At 37.1% G+C, this 24920-nt stretch overlaps 1 protein-coding gene and 1 long non-coding RNA gene across 7 annotated transcripts in view; one reads left to right on the top strand and one right to left on the bottom strand.

Annotated features, from left to right (window-relative positions):
* Positions 1-24920, bottom strand: part of fam13a (family with sequence similarity 13 member A) — a 75431-nt gene that overhangs the window by 35119 nt on the left and 15392 nt on the right. For 2 of the 3 annotated variants that reach the window (XM_067440951.1, XM_067440953.1), the window contains exons 1-8: positions 24031-24422; positions 22467-22676; positions 18826-19003; positions 13228-13375; positions 12037-12123; positions 9133-9225; positions 4753-4836; positions 2111-2334 (exon numbers count right to left, since the gene is read on the bottom strand). In XM_067440951.1, coding sequence (XP_067297052.1) covers positions 2111-2334; positions 4753-4836; positions 9133-9225; positions 12037-12123; positions 13228-13375; positions 18826-19003; positions 22467-22676; positions 24031-24292 — 1286 coding nt within the window. In that variant the 5' untranslated portion in view covers positions 24293-24422. Of the gene's footprint in view, positions 1-2110; positions 2335-4752; positions 4837-9132; positions 9226-12036; positions 12124-13227; positions 13376-18825; positions 19004-22466; positions 22677-24030; positions 24423-24920 lie in introns of those variants that run through there. The other variant, XM_067440952.1, reaches the window with a different exon arrangement.
* Positions 24305-24920, top strand: part of LOC137072933 (uncharacterized) — a 46193-nt gene continuing 45577 nt past the window's right edge. For 2 of the 4 annotated variants that reach the window (XR_010904709.1, XR_010904708.1), the window contains exon 1: positions 24343-24442. This is a non-coding gene — a long non-coding RNA (uncharacterized lncRNA). Of the gene's footprint in view, positions 24443-24920 lie in introns of all 4 variants that reach the window. The other 2 variants (XR_010904710.1, XR_010904707.1) reach the window with 2 other exon arrangements.

Raw genomic sequence — 24920 nt, 5'->3', positions numbered from 1 at the left:
TTTTAATTTGGCTTATCGGTTCCTGCACTGTAAAAAAAATTCATTGGTTTTTGTTGGTTTAGCTTAAAAAACTAAGTAACCTGGTTGCCTTAAAATTTTGAGCTTATTGAAATAAAACATTTGAGTTGATACAATGAAGGAAATTTGTTTAATAAATAGAAACTCAATATTATTGTATCTGAACCACATAAAAAATTTGATAAATCATGAAAATAGCACTATTTGGCATGTTTCACTGTGTCATCAGAAATAAAACACACACAATTACCCAATATGCTGACAAAATCTTTTAATAATATTTTAATAAAGGTTGTCGAATCTCAAAAAAATGTTCATTGTATTAACTCAAAATTTTAAGTTCAATGAACTCAAAATTAAGGCAACCAGGTGACTTTTTTTCTAAATAATTTTTTACAGTGTGTGTGCACATTTTATTGTGATTTAAACCATTCAAGCTCCAAAGACTTTTGTGTGCTCTGCACACATCCAAAACATGTATACAGAAAACATGATTTTAATGTGATTTTAAACACTCGACCGCAAAAAAGACTTGCATGCTGTTTTCTGTGCTGCAGACACACACGTGGGCACAGAATGACTTCTCATAGTGAATAATGCGCGATAATGAACTGTTGAGTTGTCTTCCTTGTCTTTTTGCACACCACACAAACGGACAAATACACACAAAATTATGTCAAAATATTCTCGTAAACACAGTTGGTTGTGTTTTAAGACAGTTGAAAAGAAAAGATAAAAACACGTGTAAAATTCAAACGTGACGGCAGATTTTCCTGATGCCATCTCTATGATAATATTAATTAAACAACAATGACAAAGAAAACTCGCTGTTCTAGACAGAATAACTTTTTTACTTTTTTATAAAGTGCAGTGTTATTTTACATTTGATTATATTTTCTGTATCTGAACACCTGAAAATGTTTATTTCAATTATATCTTTTTTAAATTGTATTTATTTGTGCAATTGTTTTTTGTTTATTTTTGTTCATGGTATTCAGCTACAATTAAATGTTTTGCAATAAGACTTAATGTTATCTTACTTAATTAACTTAATACATGCGAATGATATCTAAGGTTTTTTTTGTTTGTTTGTTTGTTTTTACTTAGGAATCAATAAGAATCTGAATCGATAAGCAGAATCATTAAAATTCAAATGATCTCCAACCCTATTCAAGAATAAGAAAAAAAAATTAGGGCAGGACTTAAATTTGTCCATATATATAATGTTCACAGATAAATAATTTAAAAATACTGCAAATTTAAAATTGTCCATTTTGATTTATTTATTTATTAGGGACAGTGTGTGTTAATGAACAGACATGATTATACATAAATGTTAACACAATGGATTGTAGCCAAAGGCTAATTTCCATCCGTTGTCCCAGGGTCCCATTTCATGTAGACTTTAATGTTGTTTCTAAATGGTAGAATAGAACCAGGTGTTGGGCTTCATAATATCAGCGGAAAAGTAAAGTCGTTTCCAAGATGGAGCTGGCTGTTAAATTTTGTTGAAATATTATGAAGACAAATCTTTTTTTATTGGCAATTAGAATAATGTGCTTTGATTAACTGAGCACCATAATATCAACTGAATATTAGTTAGCCTGTCTGAGATGACATTTACCCCAGACAGTGTTAAATAAAGTGTCAGGTACAGAAACTCTAGCATCAATTGTTGGGTGTAGGTGTGTGTGTGTGTGTGTGTGTGTGTGTGTGTGTGTGTGTGTGTGTGTGTGTGTGTGTGTGTGTGTGTGTGTGTGTGTGTGTGTGTGTGTGTAAACAAAACATCTATATTTGAAGTAAATTTCAAACATGTTGCACATGTCTGAAAAAAACAGTATCTGACAAAAGGCATAGTAAAAAACATTCATTTACCCTGAAAAATATTTACTTGAGTAGAAAGACAACTAGAAGTCTCAAACTTACATCTGGCAAAATAGAAAACAGTTATTTAAAATAGTTAATATTTCACACATTTACTCTCTTAGTACGTTTTTGTGGATTTAAAAAAATGCCTCCTTGGTTAGCATAAGAGACTTCTTTTAAAAACAAAAGCATACTGACGGCAAACTTTTTAAAGTTATAAACTGACCCGTTGAAGGTCTCTGTGGATGTGGCGGAGCTAACGGTCGGCGGAGTCAGATTCATGCCGTCAACGCTGAGGTTGACGCTCCGGTCTGGACTATGCAGAGGAAACGGATCTCTTGTCCCCAAGCTTTTGTCTGGACGATGGGACAAAAGCCTGGACTCGGGATCACCAGAGGGGGTCGGTTGAGGAAAAGATCTGGGCATTTCCTCCGTCTTTATCTTCTTCACCTGAAGGATACAAATCAAAAGAAAGATAAAGATAGAGGAACAGAGGGAGAATCTAGGGTTTTGGTTGATTATGGAAGGAAACGTTTGTAATGTAAATGAACAATAACAAGCAAAAGGTATTTATAAATGGGCTCAGTTCACATAGCTTACCTTGCTAAACGATAAAGGCTGTAAACGCCGAAAACCATTTGAATAAGTGTAAGAGGTGAAAAATCTAACCCGCACAAGAGCTAAGTCAAATTCAGATCGATTCATAGCCACTTAATGATGTTGAACAGCTAACTGACCTTCAAATGAATAATACCTATGTATTATTTGAAAACGGACCTTAAACTATACTAAACCACTTCCATTAGCAGGACCGCAACAAATAATGGCACCATCGTCCTGGGACTGCAGCTGCAAAACTGTGTTTGGCCAGAAGAGACTTTGAAATCTAAACTTTTGAGCATTGATTTTTGCATAACAAGCAAATCTCTGCCAGCAAAGCGGAAGAGATGACCACATTTACCTCACAAAGCAAATGAGATCATGTCATCGATCTTCAACCCACATAGTCCTGAAGGCACAGACGATCAGTAGGTAATGGCTTTGACTACGATAAAGAGGACACTATCGATCGAGCACACGTGGGACCCATTTAAGGCACAGTAACCGAGTGAGATCTGGATATCGATACGTTAATGTGTTAATGATGCAAACCGCACCGGAAAATCATTGCTTTAGTGAATTCTGGATTAAATGTCTTCGACTGACTGTTTATAGAAGGGTCGAAGCACTAACGTCACGCAAAGGCATTGTGTTGTGGTGTGATCTTTTGAGATGGTAGGAGTAAATGAAAAGGTCACCCCACAAAAATTATATGGCCTCAAAACACTTGGAATAATAGTGCACAAGCAATATAGACTACTTTTATTGTGCTCTTCCCCCCCCCCCCCCCCCATTAACTGTAGTAAGTGGTGAGTAAGTGGGTTTTTTCAAATGTAAAAATGCAAAACGTTTTGTTCAATGGTTAGGTTTAGAGGTAGGTAAGGGGACAGAATATACAGTTTGTACAGTATAAAATCATTATGACTATGGAGAGTCCTCATTAAACATGGAAATCAGGTGTGTGTGTACCTTTCGAAAGTTTGGGATTAGTACGATTTTTCAATGTTTTCGAAAGAAGTCACCAATGCTGAATTTATTTGATCAAAAATACAGTAAAACTAGCCTAGAAATCTAGACGCACCCTAGCGGCAGCAAATTTAATCTGCCCGCAAGTGTCGTCTAGCAAATCTCAATACCCTTCTGAGCTGTAAACGCCAAACTCTGGTCGGGCCAATCACATCATGTATAGAGTCGGTGGGCGGGGCCAAAATGACGACGGCCGAGTTACGTTTGCGTGCTTCTAGTAAACACAGAAACTGGCGAATGGCAGTCTTTCGAATCAGCTTTGACCGCGACTCTAGAAGACTTGGAGTTAAGCTTTTCTCTGAGAAAAGAACAAAGAACGGCACTGAAGTCATTCTTAAAAAGGGAAGATGTGTTCGAGTTTTGGCGACCGGATACAGCGAATGTTTAATCTATCAACAAGCTCTGCTTCACCTTCGTTGCTCTGGTTGGTTGTAGCGCTATCCTATCGCGTGCAGAGGGAGTTTGAAAGACAACCGTTTATCCGCCCCTCGGATTGAGCCGTCAATGGTGAGTTTCCAGACCAAACATCTTGATGTGGGTCTGGCTTGTCAGGCTACAGTAAAACAGTAATATTGTGAAATATTACTACAGTTCAAATAACTGTTTTCTATTTTATTATATTTTCATGACACGACCTTTCAGAAATCATTCTAATATGCTGATTTGCTGCTCAAGAAACATTTATTATTATTATTATCATCATCAATGTTAAAAACAATTGTGCTGCTTCATAATTTTTTTGAAACCATGATACATTTTTTCTTATGATACATTCTTTAATCAAGATAAAGTTCAGCTGAACAGCATTTATTTGGTATATAAATTTTATGTAACATTATAAATGTGTTTACTGTCACTTTTGATCAATTTAATGCGTCACTGCTGAATAAAAGGGATTAAAAAAATACATACTGTATTTTTTATATATATATATATATATATATATATATATATATATATATATATATATATATATATATATATATATATATATATATATATATATATATATATATATATATATATATTTATTTATTTATTTACTGACCCCAAACTTTTGAAAGGTACTTTAAATAAATAGTTCCCAGAGAAAAAGAAAATCCTTATTCCACTCAAAAAACGTTAAAAAAAATTCTTCTAAATAACACAAAAGGTCAGTTTTTAAAGATTGGTCTTTATGGTCGTTCTTTTTAATATATTGTAAAGAAAACAAAATAAAATGTTTCTTGCAGTGATTCTTACCTTCTTTTTCCGTGGTGTGTGTGTAGGGTTGTCTGGACTTTCTCTTGACGGGTCTGTATTGTTAGCTGAAGTGCACGGAGTGACCTAACGAAAACACCCAGTGATCAGTCAATGTGAACGGTATAGTTTTTAGAAACAACATATCGTTAAACTGTAAATTTAGATAATTTTGTTAAGTAACTTTTTTGTATTTACTTGGCTTTCATTCTAACTTGGATTCTGCTAGACATTCAGAATAACAGAAATTGTTTTTCTTTGTTGTTGTTTTTTTTATTGTCGTTCTGCTTCCCCTGCCAAGGTTCGGAGTGTTTTGCTATGCGGTTTCTAGGGTGCCCTGGTTGTTTGCTTGCTTACTAGCGCAAACCAAAAGAGCCCAACATCATGGCCTGCATCCCTGCTTCAATGTAATTCTATTGGATTTGTTAGGCAACTTAATCGCTCAGCAGACTTAGAAACAACAAGATCCATGAAATCATTCAGGTTCATAGCATGAGCTGTGAGGAAATGGGTTACAAACCAGTGTTTAATACGTAGGGTTAGGGGTGTGTTAAAGGCTGTCACTGTCCAGATTCTCTTTCTTTCTTTCTCTTTCTTTCTTTCTTTCTTTCTTTCTTTCTTTCTTTCTTTCTTTCTTTCTTTCTTTCTTTCTTTCTTTCTTTCTTTCTTTCTTTCTTTCTTTCTTTCTTTCTTTCTCTTTCTTTCTTTACCTCTCATTGGTAGAAAGCCTTCCACTAACAAAACCGACTTGTTACATTTTTACAAAATTATAGACTTATGACCGACCAGATTCCCCTCCACATTGATAACCAATCACCTTGACTGAACGGTAAACAAAACACTCAAAACAAAGTGCGCAAACATAAAAGGAGATGGTAGCTACAACAGTTGTGTAGGGCTGTCAAATTAAAACTCTAATGTCCAATATTTATCGCATTTAAAATAAAAATCCATTCGGGTGCAAAAAAGGTGAATTTGAATTATAGGTGTGTGTCAGGCAGCCTTATTAGTGGATGCGACGATGATGAAAGTGTCAGTGTTGCGTTTTAATGTTTTTGTTAGTCTATCCAGTTGTATCCACTAGATGCGCCGCTGCTGCATCGTTCATTGAAAACTATGTGGAGAAGATCATGGTTACGTCAAATGCGGAACCAAGCCGTTCACACACACAACGCATTTTCTGCTTTGCTTTTCCATTGTTTCTCCATTCTCTAGACCAGTGTTTCCTAACCTTTTTTCAGTCATGGCACCCTTTGAAAATTTTCACAATTTTGTGGCGCCCCCTCACATACATTATGCTAGGGGTGTAACAGTACAGATTGCTCACGGGTCGGTTTGTATCATGGTTTTAGGTTCACGGTTTCATTGCGGTTCTGTATTTGCTGTGTTCAGGGGGAAAAAGACTACTGTCAAATAAAAATAAAGAAAATAAGAACAAATACCTTAAATACAAGCAGCAGCACAAATAAATACTACTGAGCAAAGATACTAATAATTAAACAATGCTTTTCAGGTTTTTCAGGTAGGTCTAACATTAGTTTTTAGGTCGAGAAATTGAATAAATTAATAAAATGTAAAATAACCGCACATTTAATTGTTGAATGAAAATTACAAAAGCTATTCAATCAAGAGCAGTGAGTGATGTCCTTATCTTTTGTTTGACATTAAACAGACAGCAGTAAAGACCATTGCCCCTTTAAGACTTACTGCGTCTTTCTCGACTGTATAAAGTTCAGTTAAGGCATTATATACAAACTATGTCTGCTTGGATACTCATCAAGATGGACATGTTGACATGCTTCTTGTTTGAGTTTGTCCGTTTAAGCGCAAGCCTTGAAAGATAACTCAATATTTGCGTGCTGTGAGACGACTGCACAGAGACAGATCTTCTCAGCGAGCGCGAGTTCACATTCGCGTCTTCTGGCGAATATACCCGGGTGATAACGGCGATGACCGGTCATATTCGAACATACTAAGAGTGACCGTTTTGCCCACGTTTTTCTTTTATTATTATCGCTGTTGTAGGAGCCAGCACGTGTATCCATCAACATAAACATACAAAAAGCATTATTTTTAAGTTGCAACCCATATAAAGATGCGTCATCAGATGTGAGATGAACCGCGGTGCAAGTGCGTCCCGGCACCTTTTACACCGCACCCAGTTGGAAAAGCTCTAGACGGCCGTAAGCATTTATTAAAAATGTAGGGGGGACCAAAGATTTTTTTTTAAATGCGTTGGGGGAGGTTTTTTTTCTTATTGGTTTTTTTTGAAGGAATTCAATTATTAAAGGATTAAAAGGGTTTTAGGGAAATAAAAGAAAAGAAGAACTGTAAAAGTTCTTATTGTAGTTATGAAGTAAATGATTTGCAAACAACATATATTGTTTTTAAATATGCACGCATTCACTCTTATTTTCGTCGGCCTAATATGTAAAAATGCTAAGTGTTTCTGGTCACATCAAATTCTGTTAAATTTGTAAAATATTAAATGTTTAGCTACTTACGAAGCCCTCTTTCATTGCAATAAAATTCGCACTAACAGTAAGCCCCGCCTTCTTTCATTTGATTGGCCATCTCGCTCATTCTGACAGTGATGAGCGCTGTTAGACCACTAACCTTAAAATGTAACATTTTAGGTCATCCTAGCAACAAACAGAGCAGTGTGTAATGGAGTACAACAGAGCAGCATCAACAATATCAAATATTGGGTGGGACAAATTGGCCATTTCTCATTATTCGGGGGGGGGGGACTCATATCTATGGTGCTTACAGCCCTGCTAGACGGACATCTTTGACCATTGCACTCGCTCTCTCGAACAATAGAGGAGCATGTTTACAAAGCCATGTAAAGTTAAAAGAAGTTCAACCTTTAAAAAACATGTCTCGAGACTTTGTGGATTTTTTTCCATTCCACTGCATCTCATGTTTTTAAATGTAAAAAGTACTCTGTGATCGGCGCTTCGGCTCTTTGTATTAAACTGCTTAAATATGATGCTTTTCAGTTCATAATTGTTTATGCATTTTACGAAATTATATTAGATTTTATTTATAATCGTTAGTTTAACAGTCAAATGCACTTTTTTTTCACAGTCGTGGTATTCCATTGCTTTGAATAAACAACTCTTTTGCCTAACCCTCAGAAGACAAGCCAAAAAATGTATTTTAAATTTTAAATTAATTTAAATATTAGTAATATTTAAGTAAACTTTTCTGATTTTGACAGCCCTACAAGTGCTGGTGTACCTGTGCACTCAAAACACTCAGCAAATTTGAACCTTCTAGATGCCCAAGACCATCCCAATACAAAGTTCAAGTAAGCATAGGACAATTGAGGTCGCTGTAACCTTTGACCCTTGTTTAGTGAAGTTTAATGATAAACAAACCCTTTCCTTCATGTTTCTGTGACATCAGCTACTGATCATAACAATAGAAAAAAAAAAAGTAATCATAAAACTTAATGACAAATCCAATGAAATCCGCCAAAACAAGGAAATGTTCAAGAGAGATAAGTTGTCTAATCAAACAAAATCATAAAATAAGTGAATAAATAAAAATAAATATGCATCTCCTTCATCCACTTGGTAAATACGCCTGCTAAACTATCACATGAAAAAAATCAGCGTCGATGTCAAGAAATGTCCAGTGTATAAAGTTCTGTTTGTTTATGCTGGTTTTCCCGAAACAAAATGAGGTAATCCGAGCAAGCCAGTTCGTCTAGCGCTACGTGTTAAGCTGAATGATTTCATTGACCCCTTATGTAATTGGAAACGTCTCCGCGGTAGGAAGTGGTCTTATTTTTCATGAAAGTCACATCATGTATTTTTTTCCATCAGCAATTCTGAGTCTGTTTACAACATCATTCTGCCGATTGCACGGTTCTCCCACAGGCCTTATCTGGTCAAACTCGGTTTGATCAGCACCACATGTCTATGTAAACAGAGGACTTTCAATAGCTTTGGATTTCAAAGATAACACAGAAACCCAGCATAAGCCGGAACATGTTAAGACCTTCCTCGGCGGAGATATTTCAGGAAGGTGAAATATCTCAGATTTACGAACGCAAAGACTCTTCCTGCCAGAAAGTCACAATGAGTATCTGAAGATCTTACTTCTGGTTTACAGAAGAACGTTTGATAATAAATACCTATGGGGCAAAGATAATTCACTAAAGTAATTACAACAAGCACTTGGTTCTTCTGTGAAAGAGACTGCAATTGCATATTATTTTACTGACATCGTAATCCATTTTATTGGTGTGTAACTTGTGAATGGAGGTTGTAATTTACAAGTTTTAACAGCTGGCAAACTTAAACTTAAAAGATATTGATACCTAAAATACCTATATACTGTCTATAATGCATAGCTAATGTTGGTGATTCGTACCTTCTTTTGTCTTGGTGTCGTAATAGGGTTGTCTGAACTTGATTCCTTTTCTCTTGAAGAATCTGTATTTTCAACTGGAGCACATTGAGAGACCTAACAAAAAGACAGTAATTAAATGATCTTAACATTATAAACCAGGGGAGTTCAATCCTGCTCCTGGAGGGCCACTGTCCTGCTCCGACCCCAATTAAACACACCTGAACCAGCTAATCAAGGTCTTACTAGAAGTTTCCAGCCAGGTGTGTTGAGGTTGGGGCTAAACTGCACAGGACAGTGGCCCTCCAGGAGCAGGTTTGGACACCCCCTGTTATAGATATCATCCATTACATTTTAAGGGTTTTCACACTTGAAATGGTTAATCTTGGGTCAATCTAATGCTGCCTTCACGTGCTATTGGAATTATCCTGAATAGTCAAAAGTCTCAAGTCAAAATTTGGATGCACTGAGCTCGTAATCACGACTTCAGAAGTAGGACATTTCCAATAGAACGTGAAGGCAGCATAAACCCTAGGTAAACAGAATCTTGGGTTATCTTGCTTCTCGTTTCAAACTGCTCCTAATTTACCCAAGGTTAAAGGTCCCGTTCTTCGCGTGTTTTCGAAACTTTGATTATGTTTACTGTGTGCAATATAACATGAGTTCATGTTTCGCGTGTAAAAAAAAAAACAGTATTTTTCACACAATTTACTTATCTGTATACTGCTGTTTCCTGTCCTAAAAACGGCCTGATGATTTCCTGGTTGTATGAAGTCCCTCCTTCAGAAATATGCAACGAGTTCTGATTGGGCCAGCGCTTCCCGTGTTGTGATTGGACTGCAGTTTAGCACACTTTGCCCGGAAAGGTCCCGCCTCTTACCATAACGGGGAGATGCAAGCGCTGAATGCTCGCTCTTCTCCACGTGGGAGAGCAACAAGACCACGCCCCCCTATTTTGCGTGTTCTTGTGGGCGGAGGGTTAGTCAACAAACGGTTCTAGTGCCGTCAGTCCTGAAGGAAGTGCAGCGGTGTAGTCCAAACCGACCGTTCGCTGTAGGCTTTGAAAGGGAACTTCTGTTAAATAAAATATCTCGCTTGGCATTGAACTTTGACCTTTATAATTTTACAGGTATTATTTATGCTCTAACAGCAACATTACACACTAACTAAAGTTTGATAGATGGAATCGCGAAGAACGGGACCTTTAACAAATAATCCTGGCTATTCATAAGATTAACCCCTGGGTTAGTTTGTTATATTTGACAGTCTCATTGATTGGGTGAACACAGCACGCAACATGTTTACATAAAAGCATCATACATCCTTGTATTGCCGACTGTACTATCGATTTTATACTTAATGGACATTCCTATAAGTCAAGAATGCAATTGACATTCGCAGTGTGAAAAGCCCGAAAATTTAGAAAAACAGACATTTCAAAATCAGTAAAACGGTATAAAATATGAGGCCATTTAAGAACTACATTATCGTTCTAAAGTTTGGGGTCTGTCATTTTATTTTTTTGTTGTTGAAGAAATTATTACCTTTATTAAGCAAGGAAGCATTAAACTGATCAAAAGTGAGATTTATAACGTATCAGTGTCATCAAAGATCATCAAATGTATCTCGGTTTCCACAAAAATAGTTGTTTTCAAAATGGACAATAATCAGAAATGTTTCTTGCACATCAAATCATCAAATCAATCAGATTTGACTGGAATGAAAATTCTGCTTTGATTGCAGGAATAAATTACATTTTAAAATATTATCAAATAGAAAACTTTTTAAAATTTGTAATAATAATAAAAACTCACAAAACTTTTATTAAATATATTGTTGATCAAATAATCGCAGCCTTGGTGAGCAGAAGAGATTTTTAAATAATAATGTACATGGAAAAATGTGTGTGCAGAGGGCAAGTAGTTAAAAAAATAAAAAAACAACCTTTTTTTTATAAGTACCACCTCAATACAAGCTTTATCAATATACAGAAACAATATTATTGTTTTCAAAACATCATGCCAGTCATTTAAGAGGGTCAAAGTTAACACTGCTTCATAGAGAGAACACACACAAACATGAGATCCAGCCCGTCTCCAGCAGACACACAAACACACACAGTGTGTTTCCGAGCACGTACGCATGGCTGCCGTCATATGCAACTGACATGATTCAATTGAGAGGTAAATTAAATTAACAGAAAACAGAACTCTCATTCTGTGTACGTATTGTGAAAATCAGGCATATAATCAGGAGGGGGTGCTCAATTACAAGACGCCTGTTTGTTCAGTTTTATCAAGAGAGCAAATACACATTGACAAAATGTCTTCATATATTTATTGACTTAGTATTTATCAAGATGTGTATTTGGCACAAGCTACTGTATATCTATTCTTCATCTTTCACTCAGTGTTGTTCCTCGGGGCATGAGCAAACATCCTGTAGTCCACAAAAACACCTTTTGTGTTATGCTCAGGGGTGTAACTTTAATACCCATCGGAAAGACAAATACATGAAACGTCGGGGCCTTTAACGGGAATTGAGGTCACGAGAATTTGATCCAAAGTCAACACAAGATTTTTAGCATCCTGGACGAGCCCCCAATTTCATGTCCCATCCCTATCTGCGAAGATCATCTTGATGTGCTGTTAAAGAAAAAAGTAATCCAAATGACTGCATTACTGGGCTTAAAAAAATAGCCTTTGACTGACTTAAGATCTGCATCATTTGGATTAAACTGAAAGCTGAGTCTTGTGATTGTACCTTTCACCTCAGGGTGAGTAGCATTCTTGGATTGCTGGTATTTTCGAATTGCTACGTCACTGGAATTTAACATGGTTTGACACTATAAGTGCATATGACTGTGGAAACATACCCCCACTGACTCTGTGTACTGTGGTGAATACACACACAGACTATCAGCCGTACCTTCATCTTCTTGACACGTGGAGTGTGTGCCTTCGAAACAGGATCGTAAGGTGGCGTCTCTGTGTTTTCGGTGTTTGTGTTGGCCTCCTGGGAACAAAACAATACACTCAGGGAATCACATGACACCAGCTGTACCCACTGACCACAGCAATGAAGCATCCATGCACATGACTGCTCTGCATTTCAGAAGAAACTGCTTTCATGTGACAACTGAAACTGAAGTGCAAATGCAGAAAAGCAAACATTGTTGATGGTGGCATAAGAGAGATAAGAGAGTGCGATAACGTCTTGAAGTTTTGGCGGGTCAGTGCAACCAGCAACAAAGCAAGGTCAGGAAGACACACTGGCTATGCATGTGACCACCATGCTAAAGCAGGAGAGAGTGGCATGTTTTTTGGGGTGTGAAGGGTGTGCTTCCATACGTGCTGAGCTCAGTTGCTGTACACTACTGAAGGCAACTGACATACTGAGTTATGTCTCAACAAATTAAGATGTTAGTCTATCAACTACCTAAATGAAGAGGAGAGAATGGGATGAGGAAATGTTGCAAGCCAAATTCAAAGTTGCATTGATTACATGAGTACTATGACAATGTTTAGAGCAGGGTTGTTATTCATAACTAAATGCTGTAAAATCGCATCCAAAATAAAAGTTTGCGTTTACATAATATGTGTGTGTGTACTGTGTGTAATTATTATTATTATTATTATACACACACACACGTGTATACATGTAAGTTTACTTTATATGTATTACATATAAATATTTCATATATACAACACATTTTTCTTAAATGTATACATGCGTGTGTGTATTTGTATATACATAATAATTACACAGTATACACACATATTAAAATTAATATAATTTTACATGAACTATAAACATGAACAGAAATAATATAGAAAATCTAAACTTATTTTAGTAAAAAGGACTAAAAAACTATATTAATAACATTTTAAAATATATTAAAACAAGTTATTCAAAATGTTAATAAGTATACTGACACAGTATAGCAAAATAACACTGATTTCGACCCCAATTTTAGTTTGTTTGAATTTACTAATATTGCATGCATTAAAGAGTATTCAGTTTTCTTGCACAATTATAAATATTACTCTTTTTAAAAATTCTATAGCATGTAAGGTGATTACCAACCAAGGCAAGGCAACGTGTCATGGCAACACTCACTTTGACCATGATGATGGTTGAAGGTTGCTCTTCAATCGGTCTTCTCTCCACCACAGATTCAAATATAGTGCTGTACTTCTGGATCAGCTTGGCCATAATGTTATTACAGATATTCTGCTCCTGTATACCGTCAAAACCAGATGACACACTGCAGAAAAAAAGCACACAAACATGCTTAAAAACCATGTGTGATTAAATGCTGCTACATTAAATGATAAAACCAGGAACAACATTATGTCTTTTTCCCTTGACAGTAATAAATCAAAGTGCACAATTACCATCCCACACCTGTAGCTAATAGATAGGTGCGTAGGATGAAGGATACCCAGATCCAAAAATCTCAATAAACAATAAAAGGAAATCCCGCACACTATAAATGCCATATATGCCCGATGAAGGTCATGAGACCGAAGTTTTTTTTTTATTAGAAGGTATTTCCTTTTGTTTGTTTATTGAGTCATAAATCATAAAAAAATGAATATGCCGCAGTCAATCAAGCACTTTAAATTACACACACAAATTATATATATAAATCAGGTCAGGGGACTGGGACGCCCATGGCAAAAGCATCATTTTGTGCTCGGTCAACATTTTTGTGTTGATTTTGATGTTTGTTTTGGATCATTGTCCTGATGGAAGATCCAACCACAGCCCAGTATAAGATTTCTAGCATAAGCCGTCAGGTTTAGTTTTTTTTTATCTGTTGTTATTTGCTAGAATCCATGATGCCATGTACCTGGAAAAGATGTCCAGGACCTCCAACAAAAAATTTAACATTAATTAAACATTAAATCCAGCAGTATATTTAACCATGGGCATGGGGTACTTTTTATCCCATTTGCACCAAACCAATCTGGCGCCAAATTTTTTTTAGGCTTTCTGAGCCCAAGACTCAACTAATCTCTGCAGTTCTCCATCTGTGATCCTTGGAGAGTCTGTCCACTCAAACTCCTACTCTCGTGCATTAGGACGATACAGACACACGTCCTACATTCCTAACATTGGAACTTCTTTATTATTGCCCTGATGGTGGAACTGGGGATTTTCAATGCTATATCCTTTGGTTTTTCTCATTGTGGTAAAGGATTAAGTGAATTTGGCCTTTGTGTTTCCTTATATTTATACTCCTGTGGAACAGGAAGTCATGGCTGGACAATCACATGCTCCTAGTCACCCTGGTGTGCTAAAAAATACAAATGGGAATATACTTTTGATATATTTTACTCATAAGAATTTCTAGGAGTGCCAATAATTATGCCCAACATGCATTGGAGAAAAACATTTATTTCATAATGTGAGTTCTCTCCCACTTTCAAATTGTTTTACTTCAATGAAAGTTAGAATTTACGATTCTTTTTTATTTTTATGAAAGAGCAAAAGGGTAAACAATGCAGATTACATTTCAAACCTGCCTTTGCTCATATTTACCAATGGTGCCAATATTAGTGGAGGCCACTATTTGTCACATTTCAGAGTCAAATTCAATTTATTGTAATTTAGGTAAAATATTAAAAAAAAACTTTAGCGTAAAAATTAAGATTAAGAGCAAGATTAAAATAAATACATAACTAAAAAAAAATATTTCCCTCAGTGTGTGGAGCCAAATTGAGATATTGTCCCATGATAGAGAGTCATAAACATACAGTAAATAATGCTTCTATATGGGGTCACTGAGTGCTCGACTGACAGCTGTCTTTGAGGTTTAATTATTCCTGACAAAAAGAACATGCTGTACAAGGTACAAGCAAGAAATATATGTGGCTAAAACAGGCAACAGTTTTGTCACTTCCACCTCACTGAGCCGAGGTTACACATCACATTTACAAACGCTGAGGTGTCAAACACCCATGCTCTGGTGACAGGGATTCCCTGAAACCAATTGGCTGATAGAGTATATTATTAGGGGTTGCGTTCATATTGCATCAGCTGGCGACTTACTTCAGGTTAGTCACTATAACAAGGACCATATAAAACCATATTTAAAAACAGTATTGCTCTGAATTAAAATCACATTACTTTATGTACTACACTTAGGACTATATATATACTAACATTATGAATTATGACCCCCTTCCTAATATTGTGTTGGTCCCCCTTTTGCTGCCAAAACAGCCCTGACCCATGAGGCATGGACTCCACTAGACCCCTGAAGGTGTGTTGTGGTATCTGGCACCAATATGTTAGCAGCAGATCCTTTAAGTCCTGTAAGTTGTGAGGTGGGCCTCCGTGGAGGGGACTTTAAGCACATCAAACAAGTACATGGTCTGCTTAGGTAGGTGGAACGTGTCAAAGTAACATCCACATGGATGGCAGGACCCAAGCTTTCCCAGCATATTTCCCAGAACATTGCCCAAAGCATCACATTGCTTCCGACAGCTTGCTTTAATCCAATAGAGCATCCTGGTGCCAGGTAAGCAATGTATGTTCCTTCCTTGGCACACATTTGATAGATACTGACCACTGCAGACCAGGAACACCCCACAAGAGCTGCAGTTTTGGAAATGTTGTCTAGCCATCACAAATTGGCCCTTGTTAAACTCACTCAAATCCTAACCCTTTGCCCATTTTTCCTGCTTCTAGCCATGATGAAGAGATAATCAGTGTTATTCACTTCACCGGTCATAATGTTATGCCTGATCGGTGTGCGTGTGTTTGTGTATGTATGAGTGTATGTATTTATGTATGGTATCTCAAATCATCTTTGGCTGTTATTTGTCAGAGCTATTCACTTGTGAATAATCAGCCTAAATGTTTCTGTGCCTGAAAATAACAACCAAAGAATTTATGACCATAGAAAGTATGTAAGTGCTATTTGTGTTAGCGCTGACATCGAGTAAAGAATTCCACCTGGACTTTGGCCCCCTCTGTTGGAGTCGAAAGCCAGGATATAGCTAGACATAAGATAAAAATACTGCACATAAAGCATGCTTTATTACATTTTATGTTTTTATGTTTTACAACATAAAACATGCTTTATTACAGATACAATGACGTTTACAGATTTTAGGTAAAACATTTAATAAAATATATATAATAACATGTCATAATAATTATGGCAATCTAAACAATTTATGCGAGTCATAATTATAAAACAAACTGGCAAAATGAAGACATAATTATGACAAGTAATTTGTTTTCAGAATTTTGACTTCATAATAAAATATATATATATAACAACTTCTAATTTAAGTTAACTTTAAACAATCTTTAAACCTATTGTAATAAATGTCACGTTTAGCTGTGCCTTTAATCAGCGCTCAACGCTAAGGCGGGATGGTTCAGATTTTAACTTGCCCTGGTAAAATGCACAACAAAGTTATTGTTTTGGTTGTTTTTGACCCATGTAACCTTGTAAATATAGGTTTAAAGGGGGGGTGAAACACTCAGTTTCAGTCAATCTCATGTCAATCTTGAGTACCTATAGAGTAGTATTGCATCCTTCATATCTCCGAAAAGTCTTTCGTTTTATTATATTTATAAAAGAAATATGGGCTGTACCGAGTCTTTCCAGAAAAAAATGAGCGCCTGGAGGCGTATCGAGTGGGCAGAGCTAAAGAATGACGAATGCTCAAAGCGGTGACGTCCTCAAGCGTGGAGAAACCCTTGCTATCGATCTCAGCTAATAGATATATGATCCAGAATCATTCGGAGGCTGAAATAGAAACAGCAACAGCAGGATGTCCGTCTCTGTGGTATGTACTGTATTTAGTGCCCTGTCAACATTTGTCTTTACTCTCAGTTTATGAGGACATGATTCGGTTTATGGACTATTGTATGCGACCAAACCTTAGTAGCAAGCAAAACGGTTTTGCACGTCAGACTAGTGTAACGTTATAAGTTACATAGAACAGCAATGGAGTCCGTTAGCGCATTTGAATGACGAAGCACGCGATCGTGTCGTTTACTGATGTTTACATACGCGACGAGCCAACAGCAGAGACATTTGAAGCTGTTTTACTCACCGACTGCTTCCAAAGCAGGACCGAACCTTTATCGCTGGGACGGCTCAGTCAAAAACACACTTCTTGGAGTGTGGAGATCCACTTTGCGATGCGACTGAAGCATTTCTGCGTTCAAATCGGTTCAAATGCAGCGCTGCCTTCCCGGAATGCTGTGCTGAAGCGTTGAAGTCGCTTGATGTCAAAGTGGAGGAATGAAGTGGAGCGCGGCGCGGACTATAACCGACATTAGTGTTCACGGACGACTGGATCTGCAGCTTGAGAGCAGTGTTTACGGCCGTGCATTTGCTCTCTCGCCTCTAGTCACGCGTGTGCACCCTACCGGGAGAAGAGCCCGTACGGCCCATACAAGGACCTTCTGATCTATTAACGTCAAGTCGACCCATACTCGAAAAAAACTCTCCGAAACTTGTAAGAAACCGGAAGGAGTATTTTTAACACAGAAATACTCCATCAAACGTCCAACATTAGTTTTTTAAACTTTGTCTATGTTTAGGATGGGAATCCAAGTCTTTAACAGTGGAAAAAGCTCAGTATGCATGAAACAGCATTTCACCCCCCCTTTAAGATATCCAGGTAGGTCTTATAGGTAAATATAGAAAAACTGTATCTGAGCAGTTAATAAACACAGTATTCACTGCATAAATTATAAATGAAATATAGTTTAATCCTTATTAAAGTTGCTAAAGTGATTCAGTTAAGAGCAGTGAGTGATTTTCTCTTTGTCTTTTGTTCTTTGATTAACATTAATGAAAGACAGCAGCAGGTTTTTAGGACGTTGTCACTTTAAGACCTGCCACACATGACGCGGATCTGAAGCACATCCTATTTTCTCACAACTCTTTACGTTTGTTTAACACTTTTCAAGACTTACAAGATCTTACGTCATGCTTTACGAGGATGCTCTGTAATAACAGGCATTTTCACATAATAATGTGTTTGTCCATTCTAGCACGAAAGAGAACTCAATGCAACACTTGTGGCTTTTCGTGTGCCTGCTTCAGGTGAAGAGTCATTTTTTTACATCTAATCGCGCTTGAATGGTTCAATAGCACTTGACTAAATGATAGCGTCATCCTATAATTTAACGCTAGCCAAAGGATTCAGGAAAAAACGGATGCTGCAGTAATTGCATTAAATATTGCATGCGTTAAAACGTTCATTTTAACAGCCCTAATATATATACATATGTAAACAAGATGATTCATCACAGCAGAGCATTTAAACTATGCACTGGTATGTGGGGTTGTGTGAAGTGTAAGTGCTGATCACTCTACAATATAGCCAATGAGAAGCAAGACAGAAAACATGAAACCCAAATTACATAACATGCGTTATTGGCATTGAGCCATCGAGACATGATTCATATAGCTTGCGCATAGATGCACAAAGAGCTCAAATTGTTCTAATTATATCAGGGGAAAGCATTTAGAGCAGGGGTGTCCAACTAAACATGTAGGCCACAGCTCTGCAGAGTTTAGCTTTAACTGGAATAAAACACACCTGATCCAACTAATCAAGTCCTTCAGGCTTGTTTGAAAACTACAGGTATGCGTGTTAAAGCAGGGTTAGGACAACTGATAAAAGTGAAAAATATTTCACTGGTTTGCTTGTGTTGAACTGTGTGACAGTGACTTACTGGAAGACGTTGGGCCCAAACACTGTGGCCAGGTTGGTCGCAGTCATGCGGTTATGAGCGTGTTCCTGTTCCACCTGGGACAGGAAGTGACAGAGGTAATGCAGGAGACTGTAGTGGATCTCTGGCAGCTGATGAAGGAGCTCACAAAGGTCCTTACAGAAGTCATCCTCATCCGATTCTGACAGAACAACAGAGAAATATAATGAAGGGTTTCATATTTAAGATATAGGAAGATATTAATATAACTCAAATAAAAGAGATGTGTCCAGTAAAGTTAAAATCTGAATCTGAGCATACATTACATTTTAAATAATAATTAGTAGTAGTAATTGTTATGCATTTTGTATTTTATTTGGTTGTCACATTAAAAAAGAGCTTCCGAACAGTGGCAGTTGATGGGAAGAGGCTGAAAGGAAACGGGAAGTTCATTTTAAGGTGAATAGTAAATGTGGAAGTGAAAAAAGTGGACTCAAAACTACTAAGAAGTAGGAGAAGGGTGATGGCTACAACAGTGTGTGTACATGTAGTAAAACCGTGATGAAGGCAGGAGAGAAAAGACCACATTAAGCTAAAGTCACTAGTCAGCATATGGAGACAGCTGGACAAAAATGCTGAGTGTGGCAAGCCGTTTTGACTTTTATTCATTCCAAGGATATGAATTCTTGATATCAACGATACAATTTTCACTAGTTAAAATGCTCATTCTTGTTGGATGTTTACAATTACCAATGGCAATTTTTGATATGAGGGATTACATTTCCTCTGGTAAAAATGTTAATTCAATTGCATTTCCACTAGTCAAATCTGTAATTCTTGATATCTGTAATTGTATTTTCACTAGTTAAATCTCACTGTAGACTACCATTCAAATTCAATTGTTGGCTTGCTATAGAAGTGTGCTTGCTTCATAAGCACAAATGGAACGAGACAACCTCACTAGGAGCAAAACGTAAAACCAGCAATTCATAAGAAATCATCTAATATTTCATATGCACAAATATCTATTAAATATGTAATATACAGTATTAAAAACTGTTCAAATTTTTGATTTTGGAGGGCTTGTTCTCGGTTTGAAATCAAATCCAAGATGTTGTGTGTAACACTGCTGTATCTGCATGAATATATAACCTTCCCAATACAAATGTCTTTTTAATCCTTGTTTACTGGCACCCAAAATGCACCATCTGCGCAGGATAGTGTCTCGCACATGCCACAAAAAGAGGGCGATTGGGACACCAACAGTGAGGGAGACAGAAAAAAACTGCAGCAAACAAGTCTGTCGAGAAAACAATCTTTTGCAGTCTTTAATATAAGACTGAGGCGTTTATCAGTGCAGTGCTGATCTCTGGCACACATTAATTAGCCAAAGTCATATATCTGCATGTCACAGAGATCAGGGAAGGATGATACAGTTGCAAATAAAAAATACATTTTAAATTAAATGGACCCACTGGATGAGATCCAGTATAAGAATGCCATTTATTAAAGCTCTTTCTAATCTTTTACACCGTTCAGAAGCCAAAATCCATTCTAGGGCTCTTCAAACTGTGTGAAAAGACGAAGCATGATTTTCAGCACTGTCTAGATTAAACTTCTACTACAGAAGAAAGCCTTAGACCGCTCTACTCAGTCGCTGGCCTGAAGATGACTCATGTGCTTAAGATAGACCCATAACCTTCACCCAAATAATTTTCAGTTGATAAACAGCTAACAGGTTTGACTGGCACTAGACCGCTGACCTACTTTGCTATTATGAATTAAATATATTTCCATATATATGTAAATATAGTTGTATATATGTAAATAATATTGTATAATATATAAAATATCAAAAACAAATATGCATGGGATGAGGATGTACAATGATGAGAATTTAAAGGTTGTCTCGTGTGTTTTAATATGAAGCCCCGGCCTAGAGGCCCGTTCACACCAACAATGATAACTATATTAGTGTCCACACCAGCAGATGATATCCTTCTGTTTATTCTAACTAAGGGCTGGCTTTCTGTCGCTTTAAATTCTCAAGCTCATTATTGTAGGATTGATTGTGATTGATTGTCAACATTTTTTTCATTCATCAGCTGGATAAAATAGTTCTGATTACAACAATATTGTTTCTGTGCCATTACTCTTATAGCAGTGGTGTGAATTTAATATTGACAATGATTTTTAGAGCTATATTTTTATTATAGATTAGCCCATGATTTACTTACCGACTTAAGTGTATATGACATTCTTCTTCTATTATGGGATCATTTTCATTTTGGGGTGAACTATCTATTTAAAGGAACATGGTAAAATACTTTGATATGGTATTTTTTAAAAATGTGAGATGGAAGGGGAAATTATATTTTAATGCTTTTGCACTCAAGTAATGTGTTCTGAGAAACGTTTTGCTTTTTGCACTCTCACAAACTGTTTAAGTTCCCTTATATCCTTTGCATTCGCTTACAAAAACAGTGAATTATAGATTTTCCTCCAACCTCATGTCATTTCCAACAGCTAGTGCTGTCAAATCGATTATTCACAATCACATCTAACATACACGTTGGTAAATACATAATATATGTGTGTAATTATCCTGCTGAAATAGGCCACAGCCACCATGGATAACCGTTTCCATGAAAGGGTGTAGATGATCTGAACAATGCTTAGGTAGGTGGAACGTGTCAAAGTAACATCCACATGGCTGGCAGGACCCAAGGTTCCCCAGCAGAACATTGCCCAAAGCATCACTGTTGCCTCCGCCGGTTTGCTTTCTTCCCATAGTGCATCCTGGGGCCATGTGTTCCCCAAGTAAGCGAAGCATGCGCACCTGGCCATCCACGTGATGCAAAAGAAAACGTGATTCATCAGACCAGCCCACATTCTTCCAGTGCTCCATGGTCCAGTTCTGATGCTCACATGTCAACTGTTGCCACTTTCGGCGGTGGACAGGGGTCAGCATGGGCACCCTGATTGATCTGTGGCTATGCAGCACCATATACGCAACAAACTGCGATGCACTGTGTATTCTGACACCTTTCTATCAGAGCCAGCATTAACTTCTTGAGCAATTTGAGCTACAATAGCTCACCTGCTTGATTGATTAATAATCACGGGCCAGCCTTCACTCCCCACGTGCATCAGTGAGCCTTGGCCACCCATGACCCTGCCTGTGGCCGGTTCTCCACTGTTCCTACCTTGGTGCACTTTTGATAAACACCCATCACTGCAGACTGGGAAAAACCCACAAGAGCTGCAGTTTTGGAGATGCTCTGACCCAGTCGTCTAGCCATCACAATTTGGCCCTTGTCAAACTAGCTCAAATCTTACGCTTGCCCACGGTTTCCTGTTTATGACACATCAACTTTGAGGACGAAATGCTCACTTGCTGCCTAATATATCCCACCCACTAATAGGAGCTGTGATGAAGATAATCAGTGTTGTTCACTTAATAATGTTATGCTTGATCTGTGTAGCCTATATATTTCTAAATGATTCATTTTGAGAATTTACTTATTCTCTTTGACATAAAATACTAATTGTTACATACATATTTTTCTAGCATAGTTTAAAACCTACAATCTCTCGGTTACCAGCACAGATGTTTAAGCACTATACACCACCCCATCCATGAATGAAGACTAAAGGTGACTCACCCTGGTGCAGCTGAATGAGAGGATTGTGGATGGAGGGATGGATGAGACCTTCAGGCAGATCCCTCAAAAACTGTTTCAGTAAACTCGCTACAGCAAATGTGTCTGCTTCCTGGTGCAGATCTACCTCTTCTCCAGCATCAAACCTCTGCCGCAGGTTATCCACTGTCCGCACGCTGCCATTCACTCTGAACAGACCCTCCTGACGAAGACCTGATAGATTGTGGCAAGAGAGATGCAAAGTTATTTTCAGTTCAAACTAACATTCTTCAACAGCAGGTAATAAACAAAAGTATGCCACTCTTAGCTAAAATGCAGAGGTAATCTTGATAAATATGGGAAGATATTTCAATGTAATAAAGTATATTACGTAAAACACTTGTGTTCTCATGTAGTCACAGTAACATGCCGTCATGTTTTCTCAAAGGCCTCTAGAGCAGTGATTGGCTTATATGAAAGCGTCACCCAGTGGAGAACAAGCACAACTGCAGCTTCTAGGCTTTAGATTCCCTAGGTTTGTTTTTTGAAAATTGAATAATAATAATAATTATTATTATAATTATATTAATAATAATAAATAAAATAAAAAGCTAGAGAATACCCATAATGCACAGTGAGAGTCGCGCGTCGAATTAATTCCCGCGTCTTACCACAAGATGGCGGCCGCAGCTTTTCCAAAGTTGCTACACCATATTGTCAGGTAGGCCTATACATTTATTTTTTTATTGGTTATTAAAATGTATAATTGTGTTTTATACATGCTGGTTTCCATGAGAGTTAAAGATAAATATTTTCATTTTCGGGAACTGCAAGTTTGCTACGTTTCAACTGATTATTAAACAGGAAGCAAAAGCTTTCAAAAACGGCAGCCCTTCTGGAGCACTCAGTGTACGAGTTCACTCACTTGTTTTCATTCACTCCTTCAAGTGGACTATATTAGTGAAGTAATAATGTAGGGAATAGTGAACAGCACTGGGTTTATTATGAGCTCTGTCGTTCTCGTTTTGCCCGCAGACTCTCCTCCTTTTGGAGCTTTTCTTTTAAAACAACGACTTCCCAGAGGGAGATTTAGCTGCTAACTTACCTGTCAACCTTCCCCCTTGGCTAAATGTGACAACTAACTAACCAACCTATCATGTCACTCCCACAGCATACATGTGTCAAAATAGCTGGAGCAACTTTTACATGAACCTTTGATCAGTTAAATGAATTATAAAAAATATGGAGCCTATATTTTATGGCAACAACCCATTTTATGCAGCAAAAAAAAGGTAAAATATAAAAGAAAACATGTTGTTTTTAAAACTTAAAAACTATATATATATAATGTTCTGCTACTTGTTACTATAGAACGAGGTGCGCACCTGAAAACAGTCATATATTATAAATTGCCAAGTAACTCTTAGGCCTATATCAGACACCTGATTGTTTATTTGCTGTAGGCCAGGATATGACATGTTGCTTAAAGCATATAATAGCTCACTGAAGAAATACTCAGGTTACTTTTAATTCTTTATCATTGTCCCCAGATCAGATTTCTTCACACCAACACCTCATAAACACTTACCATGCTTTTCCAGATACTCCACCATACACCGGACCACCACAGGAACCCCGTCCTTGACAAGTCCCAGATCTCTCAACTCCATCAGGGACATGCCAAAGATCTTCTTTCCCCCTGCGCCGGTGGCTGGAGAGGGTTTGAGCATGGGGAACTGCACCATCCTCTTCATGTCCTCCTTAATCTGGACCGCTGCCTTGTTGTGCTTTGAAAAGCAGAAGAGAAAGGAGCAGTCAACCACATCCACCGTTTTGAGTTTCTGCATCATGAAGACCCCAAGTCCATATGCTGTATCAGGCCGAGACTTTTCCCACCGCCAGTGCAGGTGGATCTGTCACTGGCAGGAAACAAGAGGGAGGGAGGAAGGCTAGTGTATGTGCCTCTACGTCAGGAGGGGTTGCCATGCACCTGTAACCAGGTGAGAGGAAACACACACACACACACACACACACTTAAGCTGGCAGCTGACAATATATCAAACTCAGCTGTGGCCAGAGAACAGGGTTATATATATATGCATATATATATATATATATATATATATATATGTAAAATATATTCTTTCAATGAAAAGAGTTTGGCAAAACAATAAAAAGTAACTATAAAGTAAAGTAATAAATATAGTAGAACAAATGTATGTATATATATATATATATATATATATATATATATATATATATATATATATATATACATACATATATATGTATGTATATATATATATATATATATATATATATATATATATTTAATAATAATAATAGATTTTATTTATAACACTTTTCATTCCAAAGAATCTCAGAGTGCAACAAAGGAAAAAAAAATGAATAACAAGTAAAAATATTTGGAAAAAATTTAAAAATAAGGAAACGTTTATTAAAAAGCACATGTATTGA

Source organism: Pseudorasbora parva, chromosome 4 (genome assembly GCF_024679245.1).
Source record: "Pseudorasbora parva isolate DD20220531a chromosome 4, ASM2467924v1, whole genome shotgun sequence".
NCBI classification, from domain to species: Eukaryota; Metazoa; Chordata; class Actinopteri; order Cypriniformes; family Gobionidae; genus Pseudorasbora; species Pseudorasbora parva.
This window is presented reverse-complemented; position numbering and strand designations above follow the sequence as displayed.